Source organism: Microtus pennsylvanicus, chromosome 4, assembly GCF_037038515.1.
Source record: "Microtus pennsylvanicus isolate mMicPen1 chromosome 4, mMicPen1.hap1, whole genome shotgun sequence".
Taxonomy (NCBI): Eukaryota; Metazoa; Chordata; class Mammalia; order Rodentia; family Cricetidae; genus Microtus; species Microtus pennsylvanicus.
The window spans coordinates 23,991,223-24,008,430 of NC_134582.1; the positions used below are offsets into that span (position 1 = coordinate 23,991,223).

Consider the following 17,208-nt stretch of genomic DNA (forward strand, 5'->3'; position numbering starts at 1 on the left):
TTGGTCAACTTGACACCAGCTAAGGTTATCTGGGAAGAGGGAGCCTCAGTTGAGAAAGTGCGTCTATCGGATTGACCTATAGGTAAGTCTGTGGGGTTATTTTCTTGATTAACGATTGCTGTGGGCGGTCCCAGCCCTGTGGGTGGTGACACACTTGAAGCCCTGGGAGAAGGCAAGCCAACAGCATTTCTCTATGGTCTTTGCTTCAGTTCCTGCCACCAACTTCCTGCCCTGCTTGAGTTCCTGCCTTTGTGTACTGTGATCATGATACTGAAGTCCTCTCCCCAAATTGCTTTTGGTCATGGTGTTAAAAACAGCAATGGAAAACAAACTAAGAGCCGGGCGGTGGTGGCGCACGCCTTTAATCCCAGCACTCGGGAGGCAGAGGCAGGTGGATCTCTGTGAGTTCGAGACCAGCCTGGTCTACAAGAGCTAGTTCCAGGACAGGCTCCAAAACCACAGAGAAACCCTGTCTCGAAAAAAAACAAAAAAAAAAAAAAGAAAGAAAACAAACTAAGACACGGCCCTCGAGCTCAGTGATTCGGGTACCAGCACTGAGACCCTTTCCCAGGAAGAGGGCCCACGAGCAGACTCGTCACCCCAGTGCGGTGGGAGTGGGGTTTTGAGCAGTCGGGCAGGTGAGTTGGCAGGTGGAGCGCTGCCCCGCCCTCAACCCGCGGAGGCGAGGCCCGGGAACGCCCTCTGCCTCTGGGTGACTCAGGGAGCGCGCGGCAAACAAACTGGCCCCAGAGTGGCAACTGACAAAGGCGGGGGGCGCGCTCTGCGCGTGCACAGCGGGCAGCGGAGCCTCCCAGAGCCCTGCTGCCCGAGCCCAGCGGGTGCGAGTGACACTGGAGGGCGCGTGCGCGGTGAGTCCAGCCCGGCGACAGGATGCCGCCAGGAGGGCTGCGGGGAAACAGCTGCCGGACAGATGAGGAGCGCGGGGGGGGGGGGGGGGGGGCAGAGAGGCGGGGTGCGGCTGGATCCCAGGTCCCAAGGTGCTGGGTCTCCAGCCTCTTAAGAGCTCAATCCACCCGATCCAGGTGGCTCCACCGCGCCCCTTTCTGGGTGAGAAACAGGTCCAGGAAGGTAAGCTGGGCTAGAGCAAATTACTGTTCTGTATTTACTTTTTTTTTTTTTTTTTAAATCTCGTTGCCTGTGTCGGATGTGAGGCGGCTTTTCATAAGAAGCCATTCATTAAGACAAAGGAAAGATTCAAACAACGGTAAGGAATCCAGGCTAAAAACATACTTTTGAGTAGATCGGCAAGGCCAGGGACGAAAAGATCAGAAATCCGAGCTGGACTGAAGAGAGTATTGGCCCGGTAGAGAAGTGCTGTCAGAACTGGGTCCAGGAAGCGAACTGAGGCTCCTGAGTGCTGGCCAATTTGAGGTGGAAAAGCGCCCCTTTGGCGCAGGTGCCGACTCTTGGCCCTCTGGAGGTCAGTGGTCCCGAGGAATAACTGTCCACTGAACATTCAGGACAGAACTTCTGCGAACAGTTCGTTCCATAGCAGAGAGGGAGCCGGTGCCAGAGTAGGCAACCTTCTGAACTCTCATGTGAACTGGGAAGACCAGTTCACCTTTTTCCAGGCCCAGTGCCTTGCCCTCCACGTTGTTTTGAGTGGAAAGCTTGGTTGCTTGGCACGCAGTTCGTGCTCAACAGAAGGGCTGATGCTGATAATCCAGTCAAACATGGCTGTGCCAGTTAGGGACGACCTGGAAAGAATTGGACTGTATACAAAGTAAAATAAGATGAAAACTTTAAACGTGTGTACATGGGCCGAGTTGGGGAGATCGCGCAACAGACAAAGCCCGGCAAGCATGAAGGCTTGACATCGGATCCCCTACACACACTTAAAAGCCCCACTCTTCTGGGGGAGTCTGTAACTCCAGCCCAAGGGTTGGAGGCAGGCAGAGATAAAGAGTTCCTTGAGGCTTGCTGGCCAGCCACCCTAACCAAATAGGTGAGCTTCAGGTTCAGTGGGAGATCGCCAAACAATAGGTTATAGAAAGACCAAGGAAGTTATCCCGCCAGGACCTCGGGCCCCCACTCACATGCACCACCCCAAAGACAAAAATGTACCCATGAAAGTAGAATAAAATCAACGATAATAGTGACTTGCAAAACCCAGCACGTACCTTGGCGAGAGTACCTTAAATAAGGGTACAGTGTTATACTCCACTATTTATTTGCTGATTGATTTTTATGAGACAAGATTTCTCTGTAGCTTTGGAGGCTGTCCTGGAACTCGCTCTGTAGATCAGGCTGGCCTCAAACTCAGATATCTGCCTGCCTCTGCTGGGATTAGAGGCATGCACCACTACCGCCCATTTCCATTCACTATTTTTTAAATACTTGTATTTATTTTAATTATATGCATGTGTGTGCCTGTGTGTGGGTATGAGCATGTGAGTGCAGGTACTCTCTCAGGTCAGATGCCTCCTATCCCCATGGCTACAGGTGGTCAGGAGCTGCATGACTTTGCCAAGGGGAATTGAACTCGGGTCCTCTGGAAGAGCGGCAAGCATTCTTAATCATTGAGCCCTCTCTCCAGCCCCTCAGTTCACTATATGACCCAAAGTCAAAACTGCAAATGGAAACCACCAGATGTTCTAACAAGGATGGTTCTTAAGCATTGCTTGCCTCTTTCAAATGGGGCCAGAAACTTATGGTGTGTTTTTAAGTGAGGGAAAGAGGACATGAACTGGGACCTGGCAACACCATTCTTGTTCAGACACATGGGCTCATTGAATTTCTGCCGGGGCACAGGATTCACCAGCAGCTGGCTCGCATCTCCCTTGGCTCAGCGGATTACTGTGGTAAACAGTGCTTCAGTTGATTCTGCTCCAGCTCAAATCAATGGCTTTTTATTTAACTACGGAGGAGGGGTGTGTGTCCGAGTGCTGTCCTCAAAGCAGCATGGCATTTATCAAGCTTGCCGCGCCACAGCCTGGCATTTGTTTATTGATGGGCTGAAGAACTTTGAATCTGTGGACCTGGGATTGTGAAGTCACCGTCTGGGCAGATCCACAGGTCTATAAAAAGACCTGTTCTTTAAAAATAAAAAATACCACATGGCCTCCTTTCTCTACCTTTCAGCCTTCCAAGGAGAGCCAGAGAAGGGTAAATAGCTGTTGCTGTTTAATTTGGGTTAAGACACATACCACCTGTCTGCCCATGCATTTACAACGAGAACGAAGTGTGTGTGTGTGTGTGTGTGTGTGTGTGTGTGTGTGGTGTGCGCGCGTGCACGCGTGTGATGTCTTTGCTCTTTCCCACCTTCGTATCCCTGTTTTCTTAACTCACAGGGGTCCTTTTTCTTCGAAATGATTATTTCGGTGCTTGTACTATGGTTTTGTTTCACAGTTGTTTTTTATTTTTTTATTTTTATTATTTTGTGTATATGGCCTGCAAGTATGTCTGTGTACCACATAAAGCCAGAAAAGAGCACCAGATTCCCTGGAACTGGCTTTAAAGCCAGTTTTGAACTGACACATGGGTGCTGGTGATTGAATCCAGGTCCTCTGGAAGAGCCATCAGTGCTCTCTAAATAGCTGAACGATTGCTCCAGCCCACAGTTGTTTCTAACATTTTGAATTTTCTTTTTTCTTTTTTATTTTTTTTAAAGATTTATTTATTATGTGTACAGCATTCCTTCCATGTGTGAACCGCATTTCCAGAAGTGGGTGCCAGGTCTCATTATAGATGACTGTGAGCCACCATGTGGTTTCTGGGAATTGAACTCAGGACCTCTGGAAGAGCAGTCAGTGCTCTTAACCACTGAGCCATCTCTCCAGCCCTGAATTTTCTTTTTTAAATTAGACCTTTAGACTTCAGCTTTAGGTCCTCCATAGAGGACAATCTATAGCAAAAGGCTTCCTGTTTCAGCAAAAGGCTCCTCCTTGTCTGATGACAGTGGTGTGTCCCCCTATTCTTCCTTAAGGCCCATTTAACTACATTCCCTGCAGAACAGAATTTCTCAAGAAATGATCTGGAGAATATGTGCATCAAAAAACTCCTGGACATATGCTAAAATGCTTCAGCCCAGACCACTGACTCAAAACCTTTTAGGGGAAGTTCTGTGCCTAATACGTGTGTGTTTCTGAAGATTCTCATTCCCTGTGGTTACCTGTGTGCTGCAAGCGGTGGTTAGGTGGTTAGCGTGGAGGGCTGTGCCCTCTTGTTTACACCCCTCTGAGGTGTTTACTTCTATGATGAGCAATAGCCCCATTTGTAATTTAAATATTAACAATTTAAATAGCACAACTTTAAATTATTTTAGTTTTATTTTATAATTTTATACATTTAATATATAATTTAAATTTAAAGATGTTGTTCAAGAAAATATATGGGTGGCTGTTAAGTGCTTGAGCGGATACTCACGGTTATCAACCTCCGAGAAGTGAGAAAGACTGTGACCGTGTCAGTGGCGACCAGGAAGCAGAGTAGATGAGCTCACACTGCTAACGGACATGCCAACCGGAAGACCACTTTACAAAGCACTGAACATTTCCGTGTAAGTTAAGGAACCCTACCATGTGACCCAAACCTTCCACTACCAAGTCCAGCTCTGTAGTAACAGATGAAAAAAATTAGGTACCAGGAAACAACCAGTTGTTCATCCAGTATGTTGGTGATCATATTGTCATATTGCACAGACAAGCATATACCCGTAACATGTATATCCACAGCAACGTATGTATGTCCATAGCAGAATATTATGTACCTGTGAAGGCGGTGAGGTAATACTACATGCTGCTGCTTGGTCAGATCACAACATAAGTTTTCTGAGAGAGAGAGAGACAACCATAGGGAATACATAACATCTGGTTCCCTTTGTATACAATTCGAGGGGAATTGCTATTCCTTTTCTGACCTCGGATTCTTCAGTGTTTTCCAAGAAGAACCAAAGATTTGCATAAGGTCATATTATTCTAACTCTGCAGGCAGCAGTATCCCTAGCAACTGAGTCACGGTTCTTTGTGTTCATCCGTATCATTCAGTCAGTTTATTATCAGAGCATGTATTATGTGCTAACTCTAGAGCAGACAGTAAGAACATGCTAGTGAAAAAAATAAGACACGATCCTCTGACCTGGCGAAATTTGTATTTTGTTGAATGAATCACTGTATAATAAAACAAATAAGTAAATTTATTATTGAGGACAAGCATGATTCTTCAGAAAGGGCATCAGAGTCAAGAACACTGGTCTATGTTTTTTTTTAATATTTATCATTGTGCACATCCACATTCACATGTATTAATGTTTGTTTTGTGCATGTCTCTGTGTGTGCGTGTGCTGGGCATCCAACTCAGGGCCTTGTACAAGCTAAGCATAAAACCTACATGTCTATTTTAAATTTTATTTATTTTTACTCGTATGAGTGTTTTTGCTGTATGTGTGCCTGTACACCCCATGTGTGCTTTGTGCCTAAGGAGAGGGGACATTTATCTCCTGGGATTAGAGTTACAGACAGTTGTGAGCTGCCCTGTGAGTGCTGGGAATTGAAACAAGTGCCCTGGAAGAGCAGCCAGTGCTCTTAACCACTCATCTATCCCTCCAGCCCCTACTACAGATATTTCTCAAAGGTGAGTACTAGCCGTCACGTTTTAAAGACCACAGTCTGCTGCTGCCAGGCATCCTGTCAGGAGCCTGCCTTGCTCCTCCAGGAGGAAGGTGGAATTTGAACTTAGATGGTCTCTGAGATAGGAAACACTGGAGAGATTAGTGGATGTTGGTAAATAGGACAAAAATAAGTTGTTGTTTTTTTTTTACCAGTTTTTTCTTTAAGAATTAAAAAATTGATTTCACAATCTCATACATGCATACAATGTATTTTGATCATATACACACCTAACTTCCCATTCCACTCTCTCTAGACCCCAGACCCCTTTCCTACCTCATGTCTCCCCGTTTTTAATACTTCACAAAGCCAGGCGGTGGTGGTGCACGCCTTTAATCCCAGCACTTGGGAGGCAGAGGCAGGCGGATCTCTGTGAGTTCGAGACCAGCCTGGTCTACAAGAGCTAGTTCCAGGACAGGCTCCAAAGCCACAGAGAAACCCTGTCTCGAAAAACCAAAAAAAAAAAAAAATACTCCATGAAGTTCAGTTAGTTCTACCTGTGTGTGCATAGATATGTAGCCATACCCCCGGAAATAAAACACCCCTCCCCAGGCCACAATCCTTTAGCTAAGGGTGGGGCTTCATGATCCCCTCCCCAACCCATGCTGCAGTGTCGACTGTCTTGCTCTTGGGCAGGTAACCCCAGCTGTGAATTTGTGAATATCACTGGGACACATCATGTCTGGAAGACACCTTTTGCAGCACCCCTTCCTCCCCCCCGCCTCCAGCTCTTACACTCTTTCCATCCCTTTTTCTGCCACGTTCCCTGATCTCTGCAAAACGTGGGACTCAACAGTTGCTTGTCCTCAGCGGGCATTAACTTTGGCCCACTGTAAAAGGAAGCCTCTCTTGCTAAGGTTGAGAACAACACTAAGGTATGGCAATAAATATTTAGAAGGCAGTTTGACAACTTGTCTATTCAATAAACCCAAAGTAGTAGGTTCCCCAGTAGGGCATATGGCCTTTGACGGGATTACAGTGCCAGGCATTAGTTCCTCCCGGACAGACCTCAAATGCAATCAAAAATCAGTTGGTTACTCACCCTAACAGCCATGCCATTATTGCACCGGGGGTACAGCCTGCTTGGCCAGCTTTATCAGCTTTTTAGTGCGCATGACTGCCATTCAGTGCACATTCCCCCAGCTTCCACAATCACATCTTTTGTTTCTTCTTTTTAAGGATGTCCTGAGAGAATCACAAGACCTCCCTGGGCCAGCTTGCTGGACTACAAAGCCTACAGCATTCCTTTGATCTACTGATGCTGCTGACTGTCAGGAAGGGAATGAGGAGAATCTGGTATGGCCTGTCTTCTGTGGATTTTGTTTGTTTTGTTTTTAAAACCCTTTTATTAGTCTGTGCTGACTCCCAGTGACCTATTTCCTTCCAAGGGCTAAAAAAATCATTTGTTTTAATCATGTGGCAGAAATCCAATCCAGAGTGCCGTAAGCCAAAGTGGAGGGAGAGAAGAAAAATATATTAGCTCTTGTGAAAATAAAACCCCCAAAGAATCAATCTCCATTATGACTGGGTTGAGTTGCAGCCTCAGCACTCAGTCTCTGTCAGTCTCTCAGTTCTATTTTTGGGGAAATAGCTGTAATTTCAGGTTATAACTCATAATTCTTATTACCACTGATGATGACGATGATGATAATTATTTTTGTCATGATTAGCAGTTCTGAATCCATTTACTGAGTTTGATTAGTTGGACCTAGATCAGCTAGCAAGTATCCATAGGTAACTTTTCATCCTCCTGGCCAATGATAATAACTAGCTTTCTTTCTAGCTTAATAAAAAATAGCAAATAACCAGCGAGATCTTATTGTGTTCCAGGCACCATGTTAGACATCCACAAATGAAATATTCTAAGAACCCCATAAGGATGGTTAGATAAGCATGCTGGGAAAGGCAACACATTGATCACAGAATCAGAATTTCCAACCAGTTGCTGGGCGTGGTGGAACATTGCCTGTGACCCTGACGCTTGGGAGAAGGATCAAGAGGAGTGGCTATGTGAGAAGTCAAGCCAGTTTGGGCCACATGAGACCCTGACTCAAAAAGTCTAAAAACAAAACAGTAAACAAAAAACAATTTGAAATTAGGTTTTCTTGGCTCCAGGCCTGGACTCTGAGCCGTCACAGTCCCCCTCACACAGTCACTTTTAGGACCAAGAAGACAAACCAGGAGCCAACAAGTCATATGCCTGTTTGGGAGTATCAATATTTCCCCCTTTTATTGAAAATAGATTTTATTTTCTCTCACATAATGTACCTTGATTACAATTTCCCCTCCGTCCCCTCCTAGTTCCTCTCCACCTCCTCTCCCATCAGGATCCACCCCCTTCCTGCCTCTCTTTAGAAAACAAACAAGCTTCTAAGGGATAGTAATAAAATAAAATATAATAAGAAAAAAACTCTACCAATACATTGGAATAGGATAAAACAAGAAAGCAGAAGGGAGAGAGAGCTTGTTCACACACTCAGGAGTCCCATAAAAACATTAAACTGGGAGCCATAATGTGTACACAGAGGACCTGTAAGAAGAGAGAAGAAAATAATTTGTAAATAAAATAGAACTAAAATAAAAAATAAAATTTTAAAAAAGAAAAAAGAAAGCCTTGGCATTATGAGACAAGGAATCTCTGAAGATGCCATTGGGTTTCTCTGTGGGCCGTCTACTGCTGGGCACAGAGCATGAGTCTTAAGACTCCACTTAGCAGTGGGGCTTGAGAGATGCCAGTTAAAGGCCCTGGCTTCGCAGGCCTCAGTTTGATCCCCACAACCCACTCAGGAAGCTGGAACAGCACTCACTGGGAAAGCCGGCACTTCTGTGGTAGATGGAAGGTGGAGACAGGACTCTCTGGAAGGTCAAAGGTCAGCTAGCCTGGTGTACAAGGCCTAGTATCAAACAACAAAGACCCTGTCTCAAATGAGGTGGAAGAAAAGTCCTCTGACCTCTCTGAGTGTGCCTGTATGCAAACACAGAAAGACAGACAGACAGACAGACAGACACATACCCACATGGATACACTTAGTAGTCATAATAGGGGCAGAGCTTAGGAGGTGATTAGTATAATTTTTCCAGTTTCAGTCCTTTCTGAGTTTGAGAGCTGGAAGCTCCTTGTGTAGGGCTGTGTCTCCTGATGCTGTAGGGGTCTCATCAACCAGGCCCTTTAGCCGGGGTCCCCCAACCCAGCCACTGTCGTCTCTACAGTGCTCTCTCTTTTACTGTCATGGCTCCTGACCTTTACCTTGGACAAACCTTCTATGAACCATCCCCAAATCTCAGACTGTAGGTCTCATGCTTTTTTTTTTTCTTGGAAATTGAACTCAGGTCATTAGGCTTGGTGGCAAGTACCTTGCCCTCCTTCCTTCTGCTTTGTTGCGGGAGCTTCTTCGGCTCCTGGAACACTGCTTGTCTAATGGCTATATCTTGTTTTAACACAGAAATACTCGTCAGGAAATGGACATTTGCATAATACATGTATATGAAGCCTTGTTACCTTATTTTCTATAAGTTCTGCTCCCTCTGCATCTGGCTGGCAGCTCCCATGTCTCCTGGTAACTCCTTCCCCTTTTCTTTCCAGTCTCTCATATGTATTCACTGTGTACGAAAGTATTTCATGGGTAGTGATAAATAGATGTCTTTTTTTGTTTGTTTTTTGTTTTTGATTTTTCAAGATAGTGTTTCTCTGTGTAACAGCCTTAGCTGTCCTGGAATTCACTCTGTAGTCCAGGCTGACCTCGACCTCACAGAGACCCACCTGCCTCTGCCACCTGAGTGCTGGGATTAAAGGTGTGCACCACCACCACATGGTTTGATGTCTCATTTTAAAAGAAACTGAGAAATTATTTTCCAGGGTATTGTACCCAGGAGGAGTTAGAGCCATGAGGAAAAGGCAGATGAAGGGTAATTGTCGTGGAATGTTCCAGATCTTGGCTCTATAAGTGTCAGCAGACCAGTAGTTGTACTGTATGTAGTTTTGCAACTGATCATGTGAGATATTGCATAAATGGCCATGTAACTTCTCTTTGTGTTTCTTTTTATAATTTAAAATTTACATTTATTTATTGTGTGCATGTAGAGGTCAGAGGATATCTTGTAAGAGTTGGTACCTTTCTTTCATGATGTGTATCCTGGGACTAGAACTTCTATCTTCAGACTTGGCAACAAAAGCCTTTACCCACTGAGCAACCTCACTGGCTTCTGCTTCTTATTGCTGTGTATGAATTTGAGCTGCATACCCAGCTCATAAGTTGTTTATTATTATTAATTTACAGAAAAATTGAAAAAAAATCTCATTTATTTCAGTTAACTTTCAGTTTGCAGCAAGCTTATAAAAATGTAACTTGGGCTGACAAATTGGCTCATTGGGTAAAAGGCATTTGTCCCCAGAACTCACAACTTCCACGCTTTCCCTCAGAAGGTTTGCTATTTGAGTCTTCTGAAATAAACTGCCAATGATCAACAGGAGAAGATCACCACAGATGTATTTGGTCATAGTTTTAGTCTGACACAGAGGCTCCAGACTCGGAAGCTATCTGACTTTGATGCGCATGTTGAAATATGACTGGAAAGAACGAGGCGTGAGCCAGTGAGAACACACTGAAGGGAGCCCCCAGGAGGCCTGTTCGGGACTGGCACTTTGTGCACGATATTTCTTCCTCCAGAGATGGGACAAGATTCTTTTGTTTTTTTCTGCCAAAAAATTGCTATAAAATTTTTTTGGTCTTATTGTTTTCTTAGTTTTCTGTGGATTGTCTGTGTAAATGCCCCCCAATTTAAAGACCATATTCCATGCTACTTTAGTAACTCTGTTCTCAAGATATTTTCAAACCTTCTCAAGCCCTGACTCTTTTCCATTTACCTGGAGCCAGCTGTCAATTCTAGTGTCCCCTCCCCTTCCCTAAGGATCCCTCTGACTCTTCTCCAGTGTGTGTATCAATATTCTTCATCTTTCTCATTCTTGACTTATTTCTTTGGTGGGTGAATGTTCCCCCCCCCCCCCCCCGACTTATCATTCCACAGAAGAACCTTGTTTTCTGGTAAGTTCCTGGCTGGCTGAGATTGGCTTCTGATCATTTCCTTGTCCTTCTCCACTGTGGGCCACAATGGCACCAGCTCCCTCTCACCCCTGCTCTGATTCCGTTCCCTGGAGATTTTGCTCATGTTTTTGTAAGCCCAGTCCTGCAGTTCAAGTTACATTCGTTTTTGCACCTCTAAGCGTTTGGTAGTAGAAAGATTTTTTTAGGTCTTTTTGTTCATATGACTGCCCTATCTATATAGTTTTAAAATCTAGGAGTTTCAGAGACTAACCGGAGAGGATCGGGAATGTGCTTAGAAAGGAGAAATCCTGGCGACTAGAGGCTGGGAGGGGCACAGCAGGGGTATAGAGACAAGCCCCCCCCCCAGCTGGAGGGGAGAATGAGGTTGAGCAGGAGGGAGCTATGAATGCTGTGGGCGTCAGGGAATGAACCAGGATCACAGCTTGCTTCAAGAATTTTAACCCGGAAGCACATCCTGGACAAATGTGAATGGGTGGCAGCACTGGAGAGAGGTCTTGGTTCAGAAAGATGGTCCTAGAACTTTTGGAAATCACCTCGCAAAGCTGGGCATGGTGGCGCACACCTTTTATCCTAGCACTTGGGAGGCAGAGGCAGGCGGATCTCTTGAGTTTGAGGCAGTCCTGATCTTCATAGTGTGTTCTAGGACAACTAGAACTACACAGAGAGACCCTGTCTTGAAAAACCAGAAAAAGAAAGAAAATCACCTGGCCATGATCTCTGTGTTGTATCCAAGACGGGAGCCAGGAACTATGAGGAGAAAAGGGGAGAGAACTTAGCTGATCCAAAGAAAGTCTACATCCACAGCTACGCCACCCCTGGCATTCACCAATAATACTCCTAGTCCACACCGCCCAGAGATATGCGCGGGTTTACTCAGTGGTTTTTATGGTAGCTAAGTTGGAAACAAGCTACATTGTCCACCAACCAAGGGATGGCATGGCTTTAGATACGGAAGACTTTCTTTTTAGCCCTAAAGAAGAATGGAATTGTGTCACCTGTAAGAAAACACAGGCACCTGGGGCTATTATGTGCTGTGGGTCTCAGAAAGACAGGTATCACAAGCACCTGCTCACTCGTGGGTCTTTGGTTCCATATAGGTACAAAGGGGAGGATGTGAAAGGGAAGAGTTGAATGAGGAGGAAGTGGGATCAGAATACACATATCGATATGGACATGGTCTTATGAACCCAGCATAATACATGTAGTGCTGGGATTAAAGGCTGCACCACCGCTACCCTGCCCATAATATATTTTCAAAATGAATGAATGAATGAATAAATTATTCTGGGTCCAACTGGGTGGGGGGGGCGATAAAAGAAATTTCAGGATAGCACATTGTCTGAGGCCTAGGAAATGAATTTCAGATGTCAGTGACGACCCGAGCTGTTTGTCCTCTCGTATTTAGAGACACTGACCACAAATGCCACCAGTTCATTGACTGTTTAATAAACAGTTGGTTCTGTTTGCAGCTAGTGATGTTCCAGGCAACTCGATGAGTAGTCTTCAAGCTAGGGACATCATTTCCCAGGCGACGTCATGAGGAGATCTACCTTACAAGTGGATGTTTTGCTTTGTTTTTCCCAGAACCTGTGGACATGGCTGACGTTGGAGCAGATGAGCTCTCCTCCAGGTCAGAGAGTCCTGAGCTGGGGGACAGGAGCTCAGAGGACCGGTCACTGCTCCATCAGAAGCTAGCCATCAGAGAGCTCATCGACACAGAGGTCTCCTACTTGCACACGCTCCGACTCTGTGCCTCTGACATCAGGAGCCGTCTGCACCAGGTACTGATGCAGACCCAACCACGTATCTTTCTAGGAGCAGGTGCAGGCTGCCTCTAAGGTCTCTCCTTACTCCTGGGCTGGCTTGTTGGAAAGGACCCTTGGTGGGCAGGAGCCTGACAAGCCTGGATATAAGCCCAGGGCTTTATTGGCCATGCAACCTTCAGCAAGACCTTGAATGACTCAGATGTGTCCAACTTGTAGCCTAATAGCCATTTGCGGCCAAGGATAGCTGTGAACCTAGCCCAACATAAAATAGTAAAATTACTTAAAACAGTATAAAAATATCATTGTATTCTTTTGTTATTCAATTTTATAGGATTTTATAGGATTTATTTTTATGTGTATGAGTGTTTGCTATGTTCATGTATTCCCTGTGTGTGCCTGGTGCCTGAGGAAGCCAGGAAGGATGTGGGATCCCCAGGAGCCAGAGTTACAGTTGGGAGCCACCATGTGGGTGTTAGGAACCTGCATCCTCTTCAAGAACAGAAAGTGCAGAATTAAATGAGCTATTGGATAGGCAAAAAAGGAGCAGGAACCAGGCCATAAATCCTTCAAGTCCACCTCCAATAACCTATTTCTTCCGGTAAGGTAAACCCTTTAAAGGTAATATAGCCTTTCCAAATAATGCCCCCAGCTGGGGAATAAGTGTTTAAACTCATCAGCCGGGGAACATTCCACATTCAAATCACAACTCTAACCTCTGCCTACCTGCAACCCTCCCTCCCCCCATTCCATTCCCAGCACCATCAGCTTTCCTTCTGAGCTGGATGTGATGTCTCCTTTTATTGTAGACTAACGAGGAGGCCTAACTTACAAGAATCCCAAATCTTTCCAAACATTGCATTGGGCAGTCAGTCTTCCCAAGAACAGTAGGACCCCAGATTACGCAAGTGCTCAGGACTGTTCCCCACCCAGTCTTTGCCCACAGCGATTTCGTTACTTCCAGCTGCCACCTGGAGATCTGGATGTCCTGTTCTCGAACATTGATGACATCATCCAAGTGAGCAGCAGATTCCTTCACGGGCTGCAGGAGACAGCCTGCAGGGAAGAGGAACAGGCGGACCTGATTGGTAAGCAAAAGACCTGGTGTTCACTGCCTTGCTTTCCCTGGGCTCTGCTCTCAGCTTGTGCTTCTGCCAGAACTGGTTCCAGAGCCCCAGGGAGAAACAACAAAGGGGGAGTCACGGCACAGCAGAGGCGGCAGGGCCCTGTAGAGTGTCTGATCCTCAAGGCCAATTTACCTCTTCCTCAAGATTAAGCTTTTAGCACACGAATTTGGGAAGATGTGTTGAAACCACGAGCTTCCCAGTTTAGTCTCAACATGGTACTGATTTATTTATTTATTTTTGGTTTTTCGAGATAGGGCTTCTCTGTGAAACAGCCCTGGAACTTGGTTTGTAGACCACCAGGCTGGCTTTGAACCTACAGAGATCCACCTGCCTCTGCCTCCTGAGTACTGGGATTAAAGGAGTGCGCCACCCACCACCTGACTTATTTTTTATATGTATGAATATTTTGCCTGCATGCATGTCTGTGCGCCACTTGTGTGCCCGGTGCCTGCAGGGAACCAGAAGGCATCGAACCTCTTGGAACTGGATTTACAGAGGGTTGTGAACCCCCATGTGGGTGCCAAGAATTTAACCCAGTTCTCTAGAAGAGTAGTAAGTGCTCTTGATTGCTGAACCATCTCTCTGACTCCTAATTTTTCTTAATTAACAGATTTTATTTTTTAGAGCACTGTTAGGCTTATAGAAAAAACCATCACGGTGCCAAGAATCAGAATTATCCCAAACATTATTACTTTCTTATAATTTATTTATTTTTATTTCATGTACATTTGTGTTTTGTCTGCATGTGTGTCTTTGTGAAGGTGTTGGGTCCCTGAAACTGGAGTTACAAACAGGTGTGAGCTGCCATGTGGGTACTAGGAATTGAACTTGGTTCCTCTGGAAAAGCAACCATTGTTCTTAACCACTGAGCCAACTCTCCAGCCCTCCTCTAACCTTAACTTTGATAAAGTCATCTTCTCTTATCCCTAGAGTACCACTCCTATTCCTTTATTCTTCCCACCCGTTCCACCTGCTCCCTATACCTAACTGGTTTCTTATTTAAAGACACAAAACACTTTAGGCTATGACCCTGGGTCTGTTTCATCTTCTCTGTGCCAGTGCAGCTTTACTGTAGCTGCTATTGAATGAGACTTAGTGAGACCCCAGCTCTACCCTCTCCCATGACTTCCTGCCACCGCTGGAATACAAAACCGAGCGCCTGCCACCCTACTTACTCTGATGCCCCATGCGGCTTGGCTTTAGTGTCCGTCAGTTTCCCTCCCTTTGTGCCTGGCCCACTCTGCTCCAGACATACCAGAGTCCGTGGCTGTCCTCGGGCCAGGGTCACCCTTGCCATTGCCATCCACAAGCTTGGGAGCTGCCCCTCCACTGAGGTTTCTGGGGCTGGCTACTTCTGCTCTCTGGCAGATGGTCACATTATCTGTGGAAGCCTTCTTCAGGGAGACACCCTCCTCCAATGCCACCACCCAGTCTTTGATGTTTATTTGCCTTACTTTGACCCTTGGAATATATAATCATCCCGCGGTTTCTGTAAACGATGGTTTTCCATGACACCCCGCCCCCTCAAGTAAGTCCCTTGTATAAAATGACATAGTATTAACGTAAGCCTTCTGGAGTTCTGTATACTTGAAATCCTCTCTAGACCAGTCACGACATTTAGCACCATGTAGGTGACATACAGAAGATTGCTATACCGTATTGTTCAGGGAATGATGACGTCAAGAAAAAAAAGTCCTCAAGTGTTCAATACAGATACTCCTTTTCTTTAAAGAAATGTTTGATACAATTTACCTGTAGGACAGAAGAATTTTTTTTTAAATGACGTAAATAGCTTTTTAGCTAGAAAGGGCATGGAAATGTTCCATTAATATGTGAGGCTTTCAACCTGCCAATCATCAGGAAATGAATATTGAAACGACAACAGGCCAAAGCAACTGTTAAGATGCCTCAACATTCAGGAGGCGGAGGCAAACAGGTCTAAGGTTGGCAGAAGTATTCAGGGTCGTTAAAAAATTGCTGGAAGTTCTGTCCTAATTCAAAGCCAAAACTTTAAATGAAACCCAGCTTTTAAAAATGAAACTCAAGTCAAGCAGCTAATTCTATTCACTTATTTTAATTTTTTATTTGTGTGTGTGTGTGTATGTATGTGTGTCTGTGTATGTATGTGTGTATGTATGTCACATGCGCTCAGGTACCCCCAGACGCCAGCAGAGGGACTGGAGTCTCTGGAGCTGGAGTTGCAGGTGGTTGTGAGCCACCCAGTACGGGTGCTGGGATCCAAGCTCAGGCCCTCTGAAGGAATGACAGGCGCTATAAATTACTAAGCCATTTCTCTAGTCCTCTCAAGCAGAAAAGTCAGGTGCTCTAACCCAATGCAATCCAAAGGCACACTAATTTGATACACATGGAGGGACAGTAGAAAAATAGCACAAGTATTTGTTTTCCAGAACTAAATCCTAAGAGCAGAAGGCTTTGTTCAAATGGTGAGGATACCCGCAGTGCCGGTGGTGCAATTGTCTCTAACCTGAGCCCAAGTGTGGCAGGCAGTGTTCACTGGAGTTGTGTGGCATGCTGATTCCAGCAGGACCAAGTAGGAATGTTGAGTGTTCAAAACCAAGGCTGCAGTGACATGTCATGATGCAACACGAGTGCGTGTGTCCGGAAACGCCTCAGATTCATCACAGTTCTGCTTTAGAATTAATCTCAGGTTGCCCTGTGTTTGGAAACTTTTCACTCTTCCCCAACATTTCCAGACCCCACTTTCAGGTCTGCAGGCAGCCCCATCTGGGGTCGTGACCTACTGTTTAAGAACCTGGCCTCAGCCTGGAGGTGGTGGTGGCCCACACCTCTGTAATCCCAACACTAAAGCAGAGGCAGAAGGATCTCCGCATTTGAGGCCAGCCTGGTCTACAGAGTGAATTCCTGGATAGTCAGAGCTATTCCACAGGAAAACCCTGTCTCTAAAACCGAAAACAAAAGAGGAACCTGGACTGTTACTCATCCACTCAGCAACTTTATGAAACCTGAAAAATAGCAACAGGAGGGCTAGATAACTTGTACTAGTGACGTGCTAGTAGCCTCCCCACCGAGCAGGCCCTCCCCACCAAGCAGACCCTCCCCACCGAGCAGGCCCCGCCTCCCCACTCCAAGCCAGGGACTTGCGCACTTGCCCCTGGTAACTCTTGCTGCTTGTTCGCCATCAGGTAACTTATTCCTAGAATTCCATGAGGAGTTTGAACACATCTATAAAGTCTACTGTGCCAACTACGACCAAGCCCTGCAGCTGGTCAAGGCGTACCGGAAGGAGCCGGAGCTGCAGAAGGCCATCCAGGGCATCATCGAAGCCGCAGTGTGAGTAACATGTCCAGGGACAGTTCAAGTCATGATCCTGCTCGGGTCTGCTCGGGCTGCTTCGGGCCTGTGCCAGCAGCCAGGCCTCACACAGTCTCAGACACGGTTCCACGTCTCCCGCGTCCCTGTGCAATTTCCTGTCAGTTTTGGATAGTGCTGTTTTAAGGGTACAAGTAGTTACCAATATATGATCTTATTTTCTCTCCTTTCTTCTCCTTTTTTTTTTGGGGGGGGGTTGTCTTTCAAGACAGAATTTCTTTCTCTGTGTAGCTCTGACTGTGCTGGAACTTTCTCCATAGACCAGGTTGGCCTCGAA

At 45.9% G+C, this 17,208-nt stretch overlaps 1 protein-coding gene across 4 annotated transcripts in view; it reads left to right on the top strand.

The window, feature by feature from the left end:
* The first annotated feature begins 714 nt into the window (after window positions 1-714).
* Window positions 715-17,208, top strand: part of Arhgef37 (Rho guanine nucleotide exchange factor 37) — a 39,206-nt gene continuing 22,712 nt past the window's right edge. Inside the window, exons 1-5 of one of the 4 annotated variants that reach the window (XM_075968526.1) lie at window positions 715-869; window positions 6,807-6,923; window positions 12,275-12,471; window positions 13,418-13,541; window positions 16,745-16,892. In XM_075968526.1, coding sequence (XP_075824641.1) covers window positions 12,286-12,471; window positions 13,418-13,541; window positions 16,745-16,892 — 458 coding nt within the window. In that variant the 5' untranslated portion in view covers window positions 715-869; window positions 6,807-6,923; window positions 12,275-12,285. Of the gene's footprint in view, window positions 1,090-4,332; window positions 4,520-6,806; window positions 6,924-12,274; window positions 12,472-13,417; window positions 13,542-16,744; window positions 16,893-17,208 lie in introns of those variants that run through there. The other 3 variants (XM_075968525.1, XM_075968527.1, XM_075968529.1) reach the window with 3 other exon arrangements.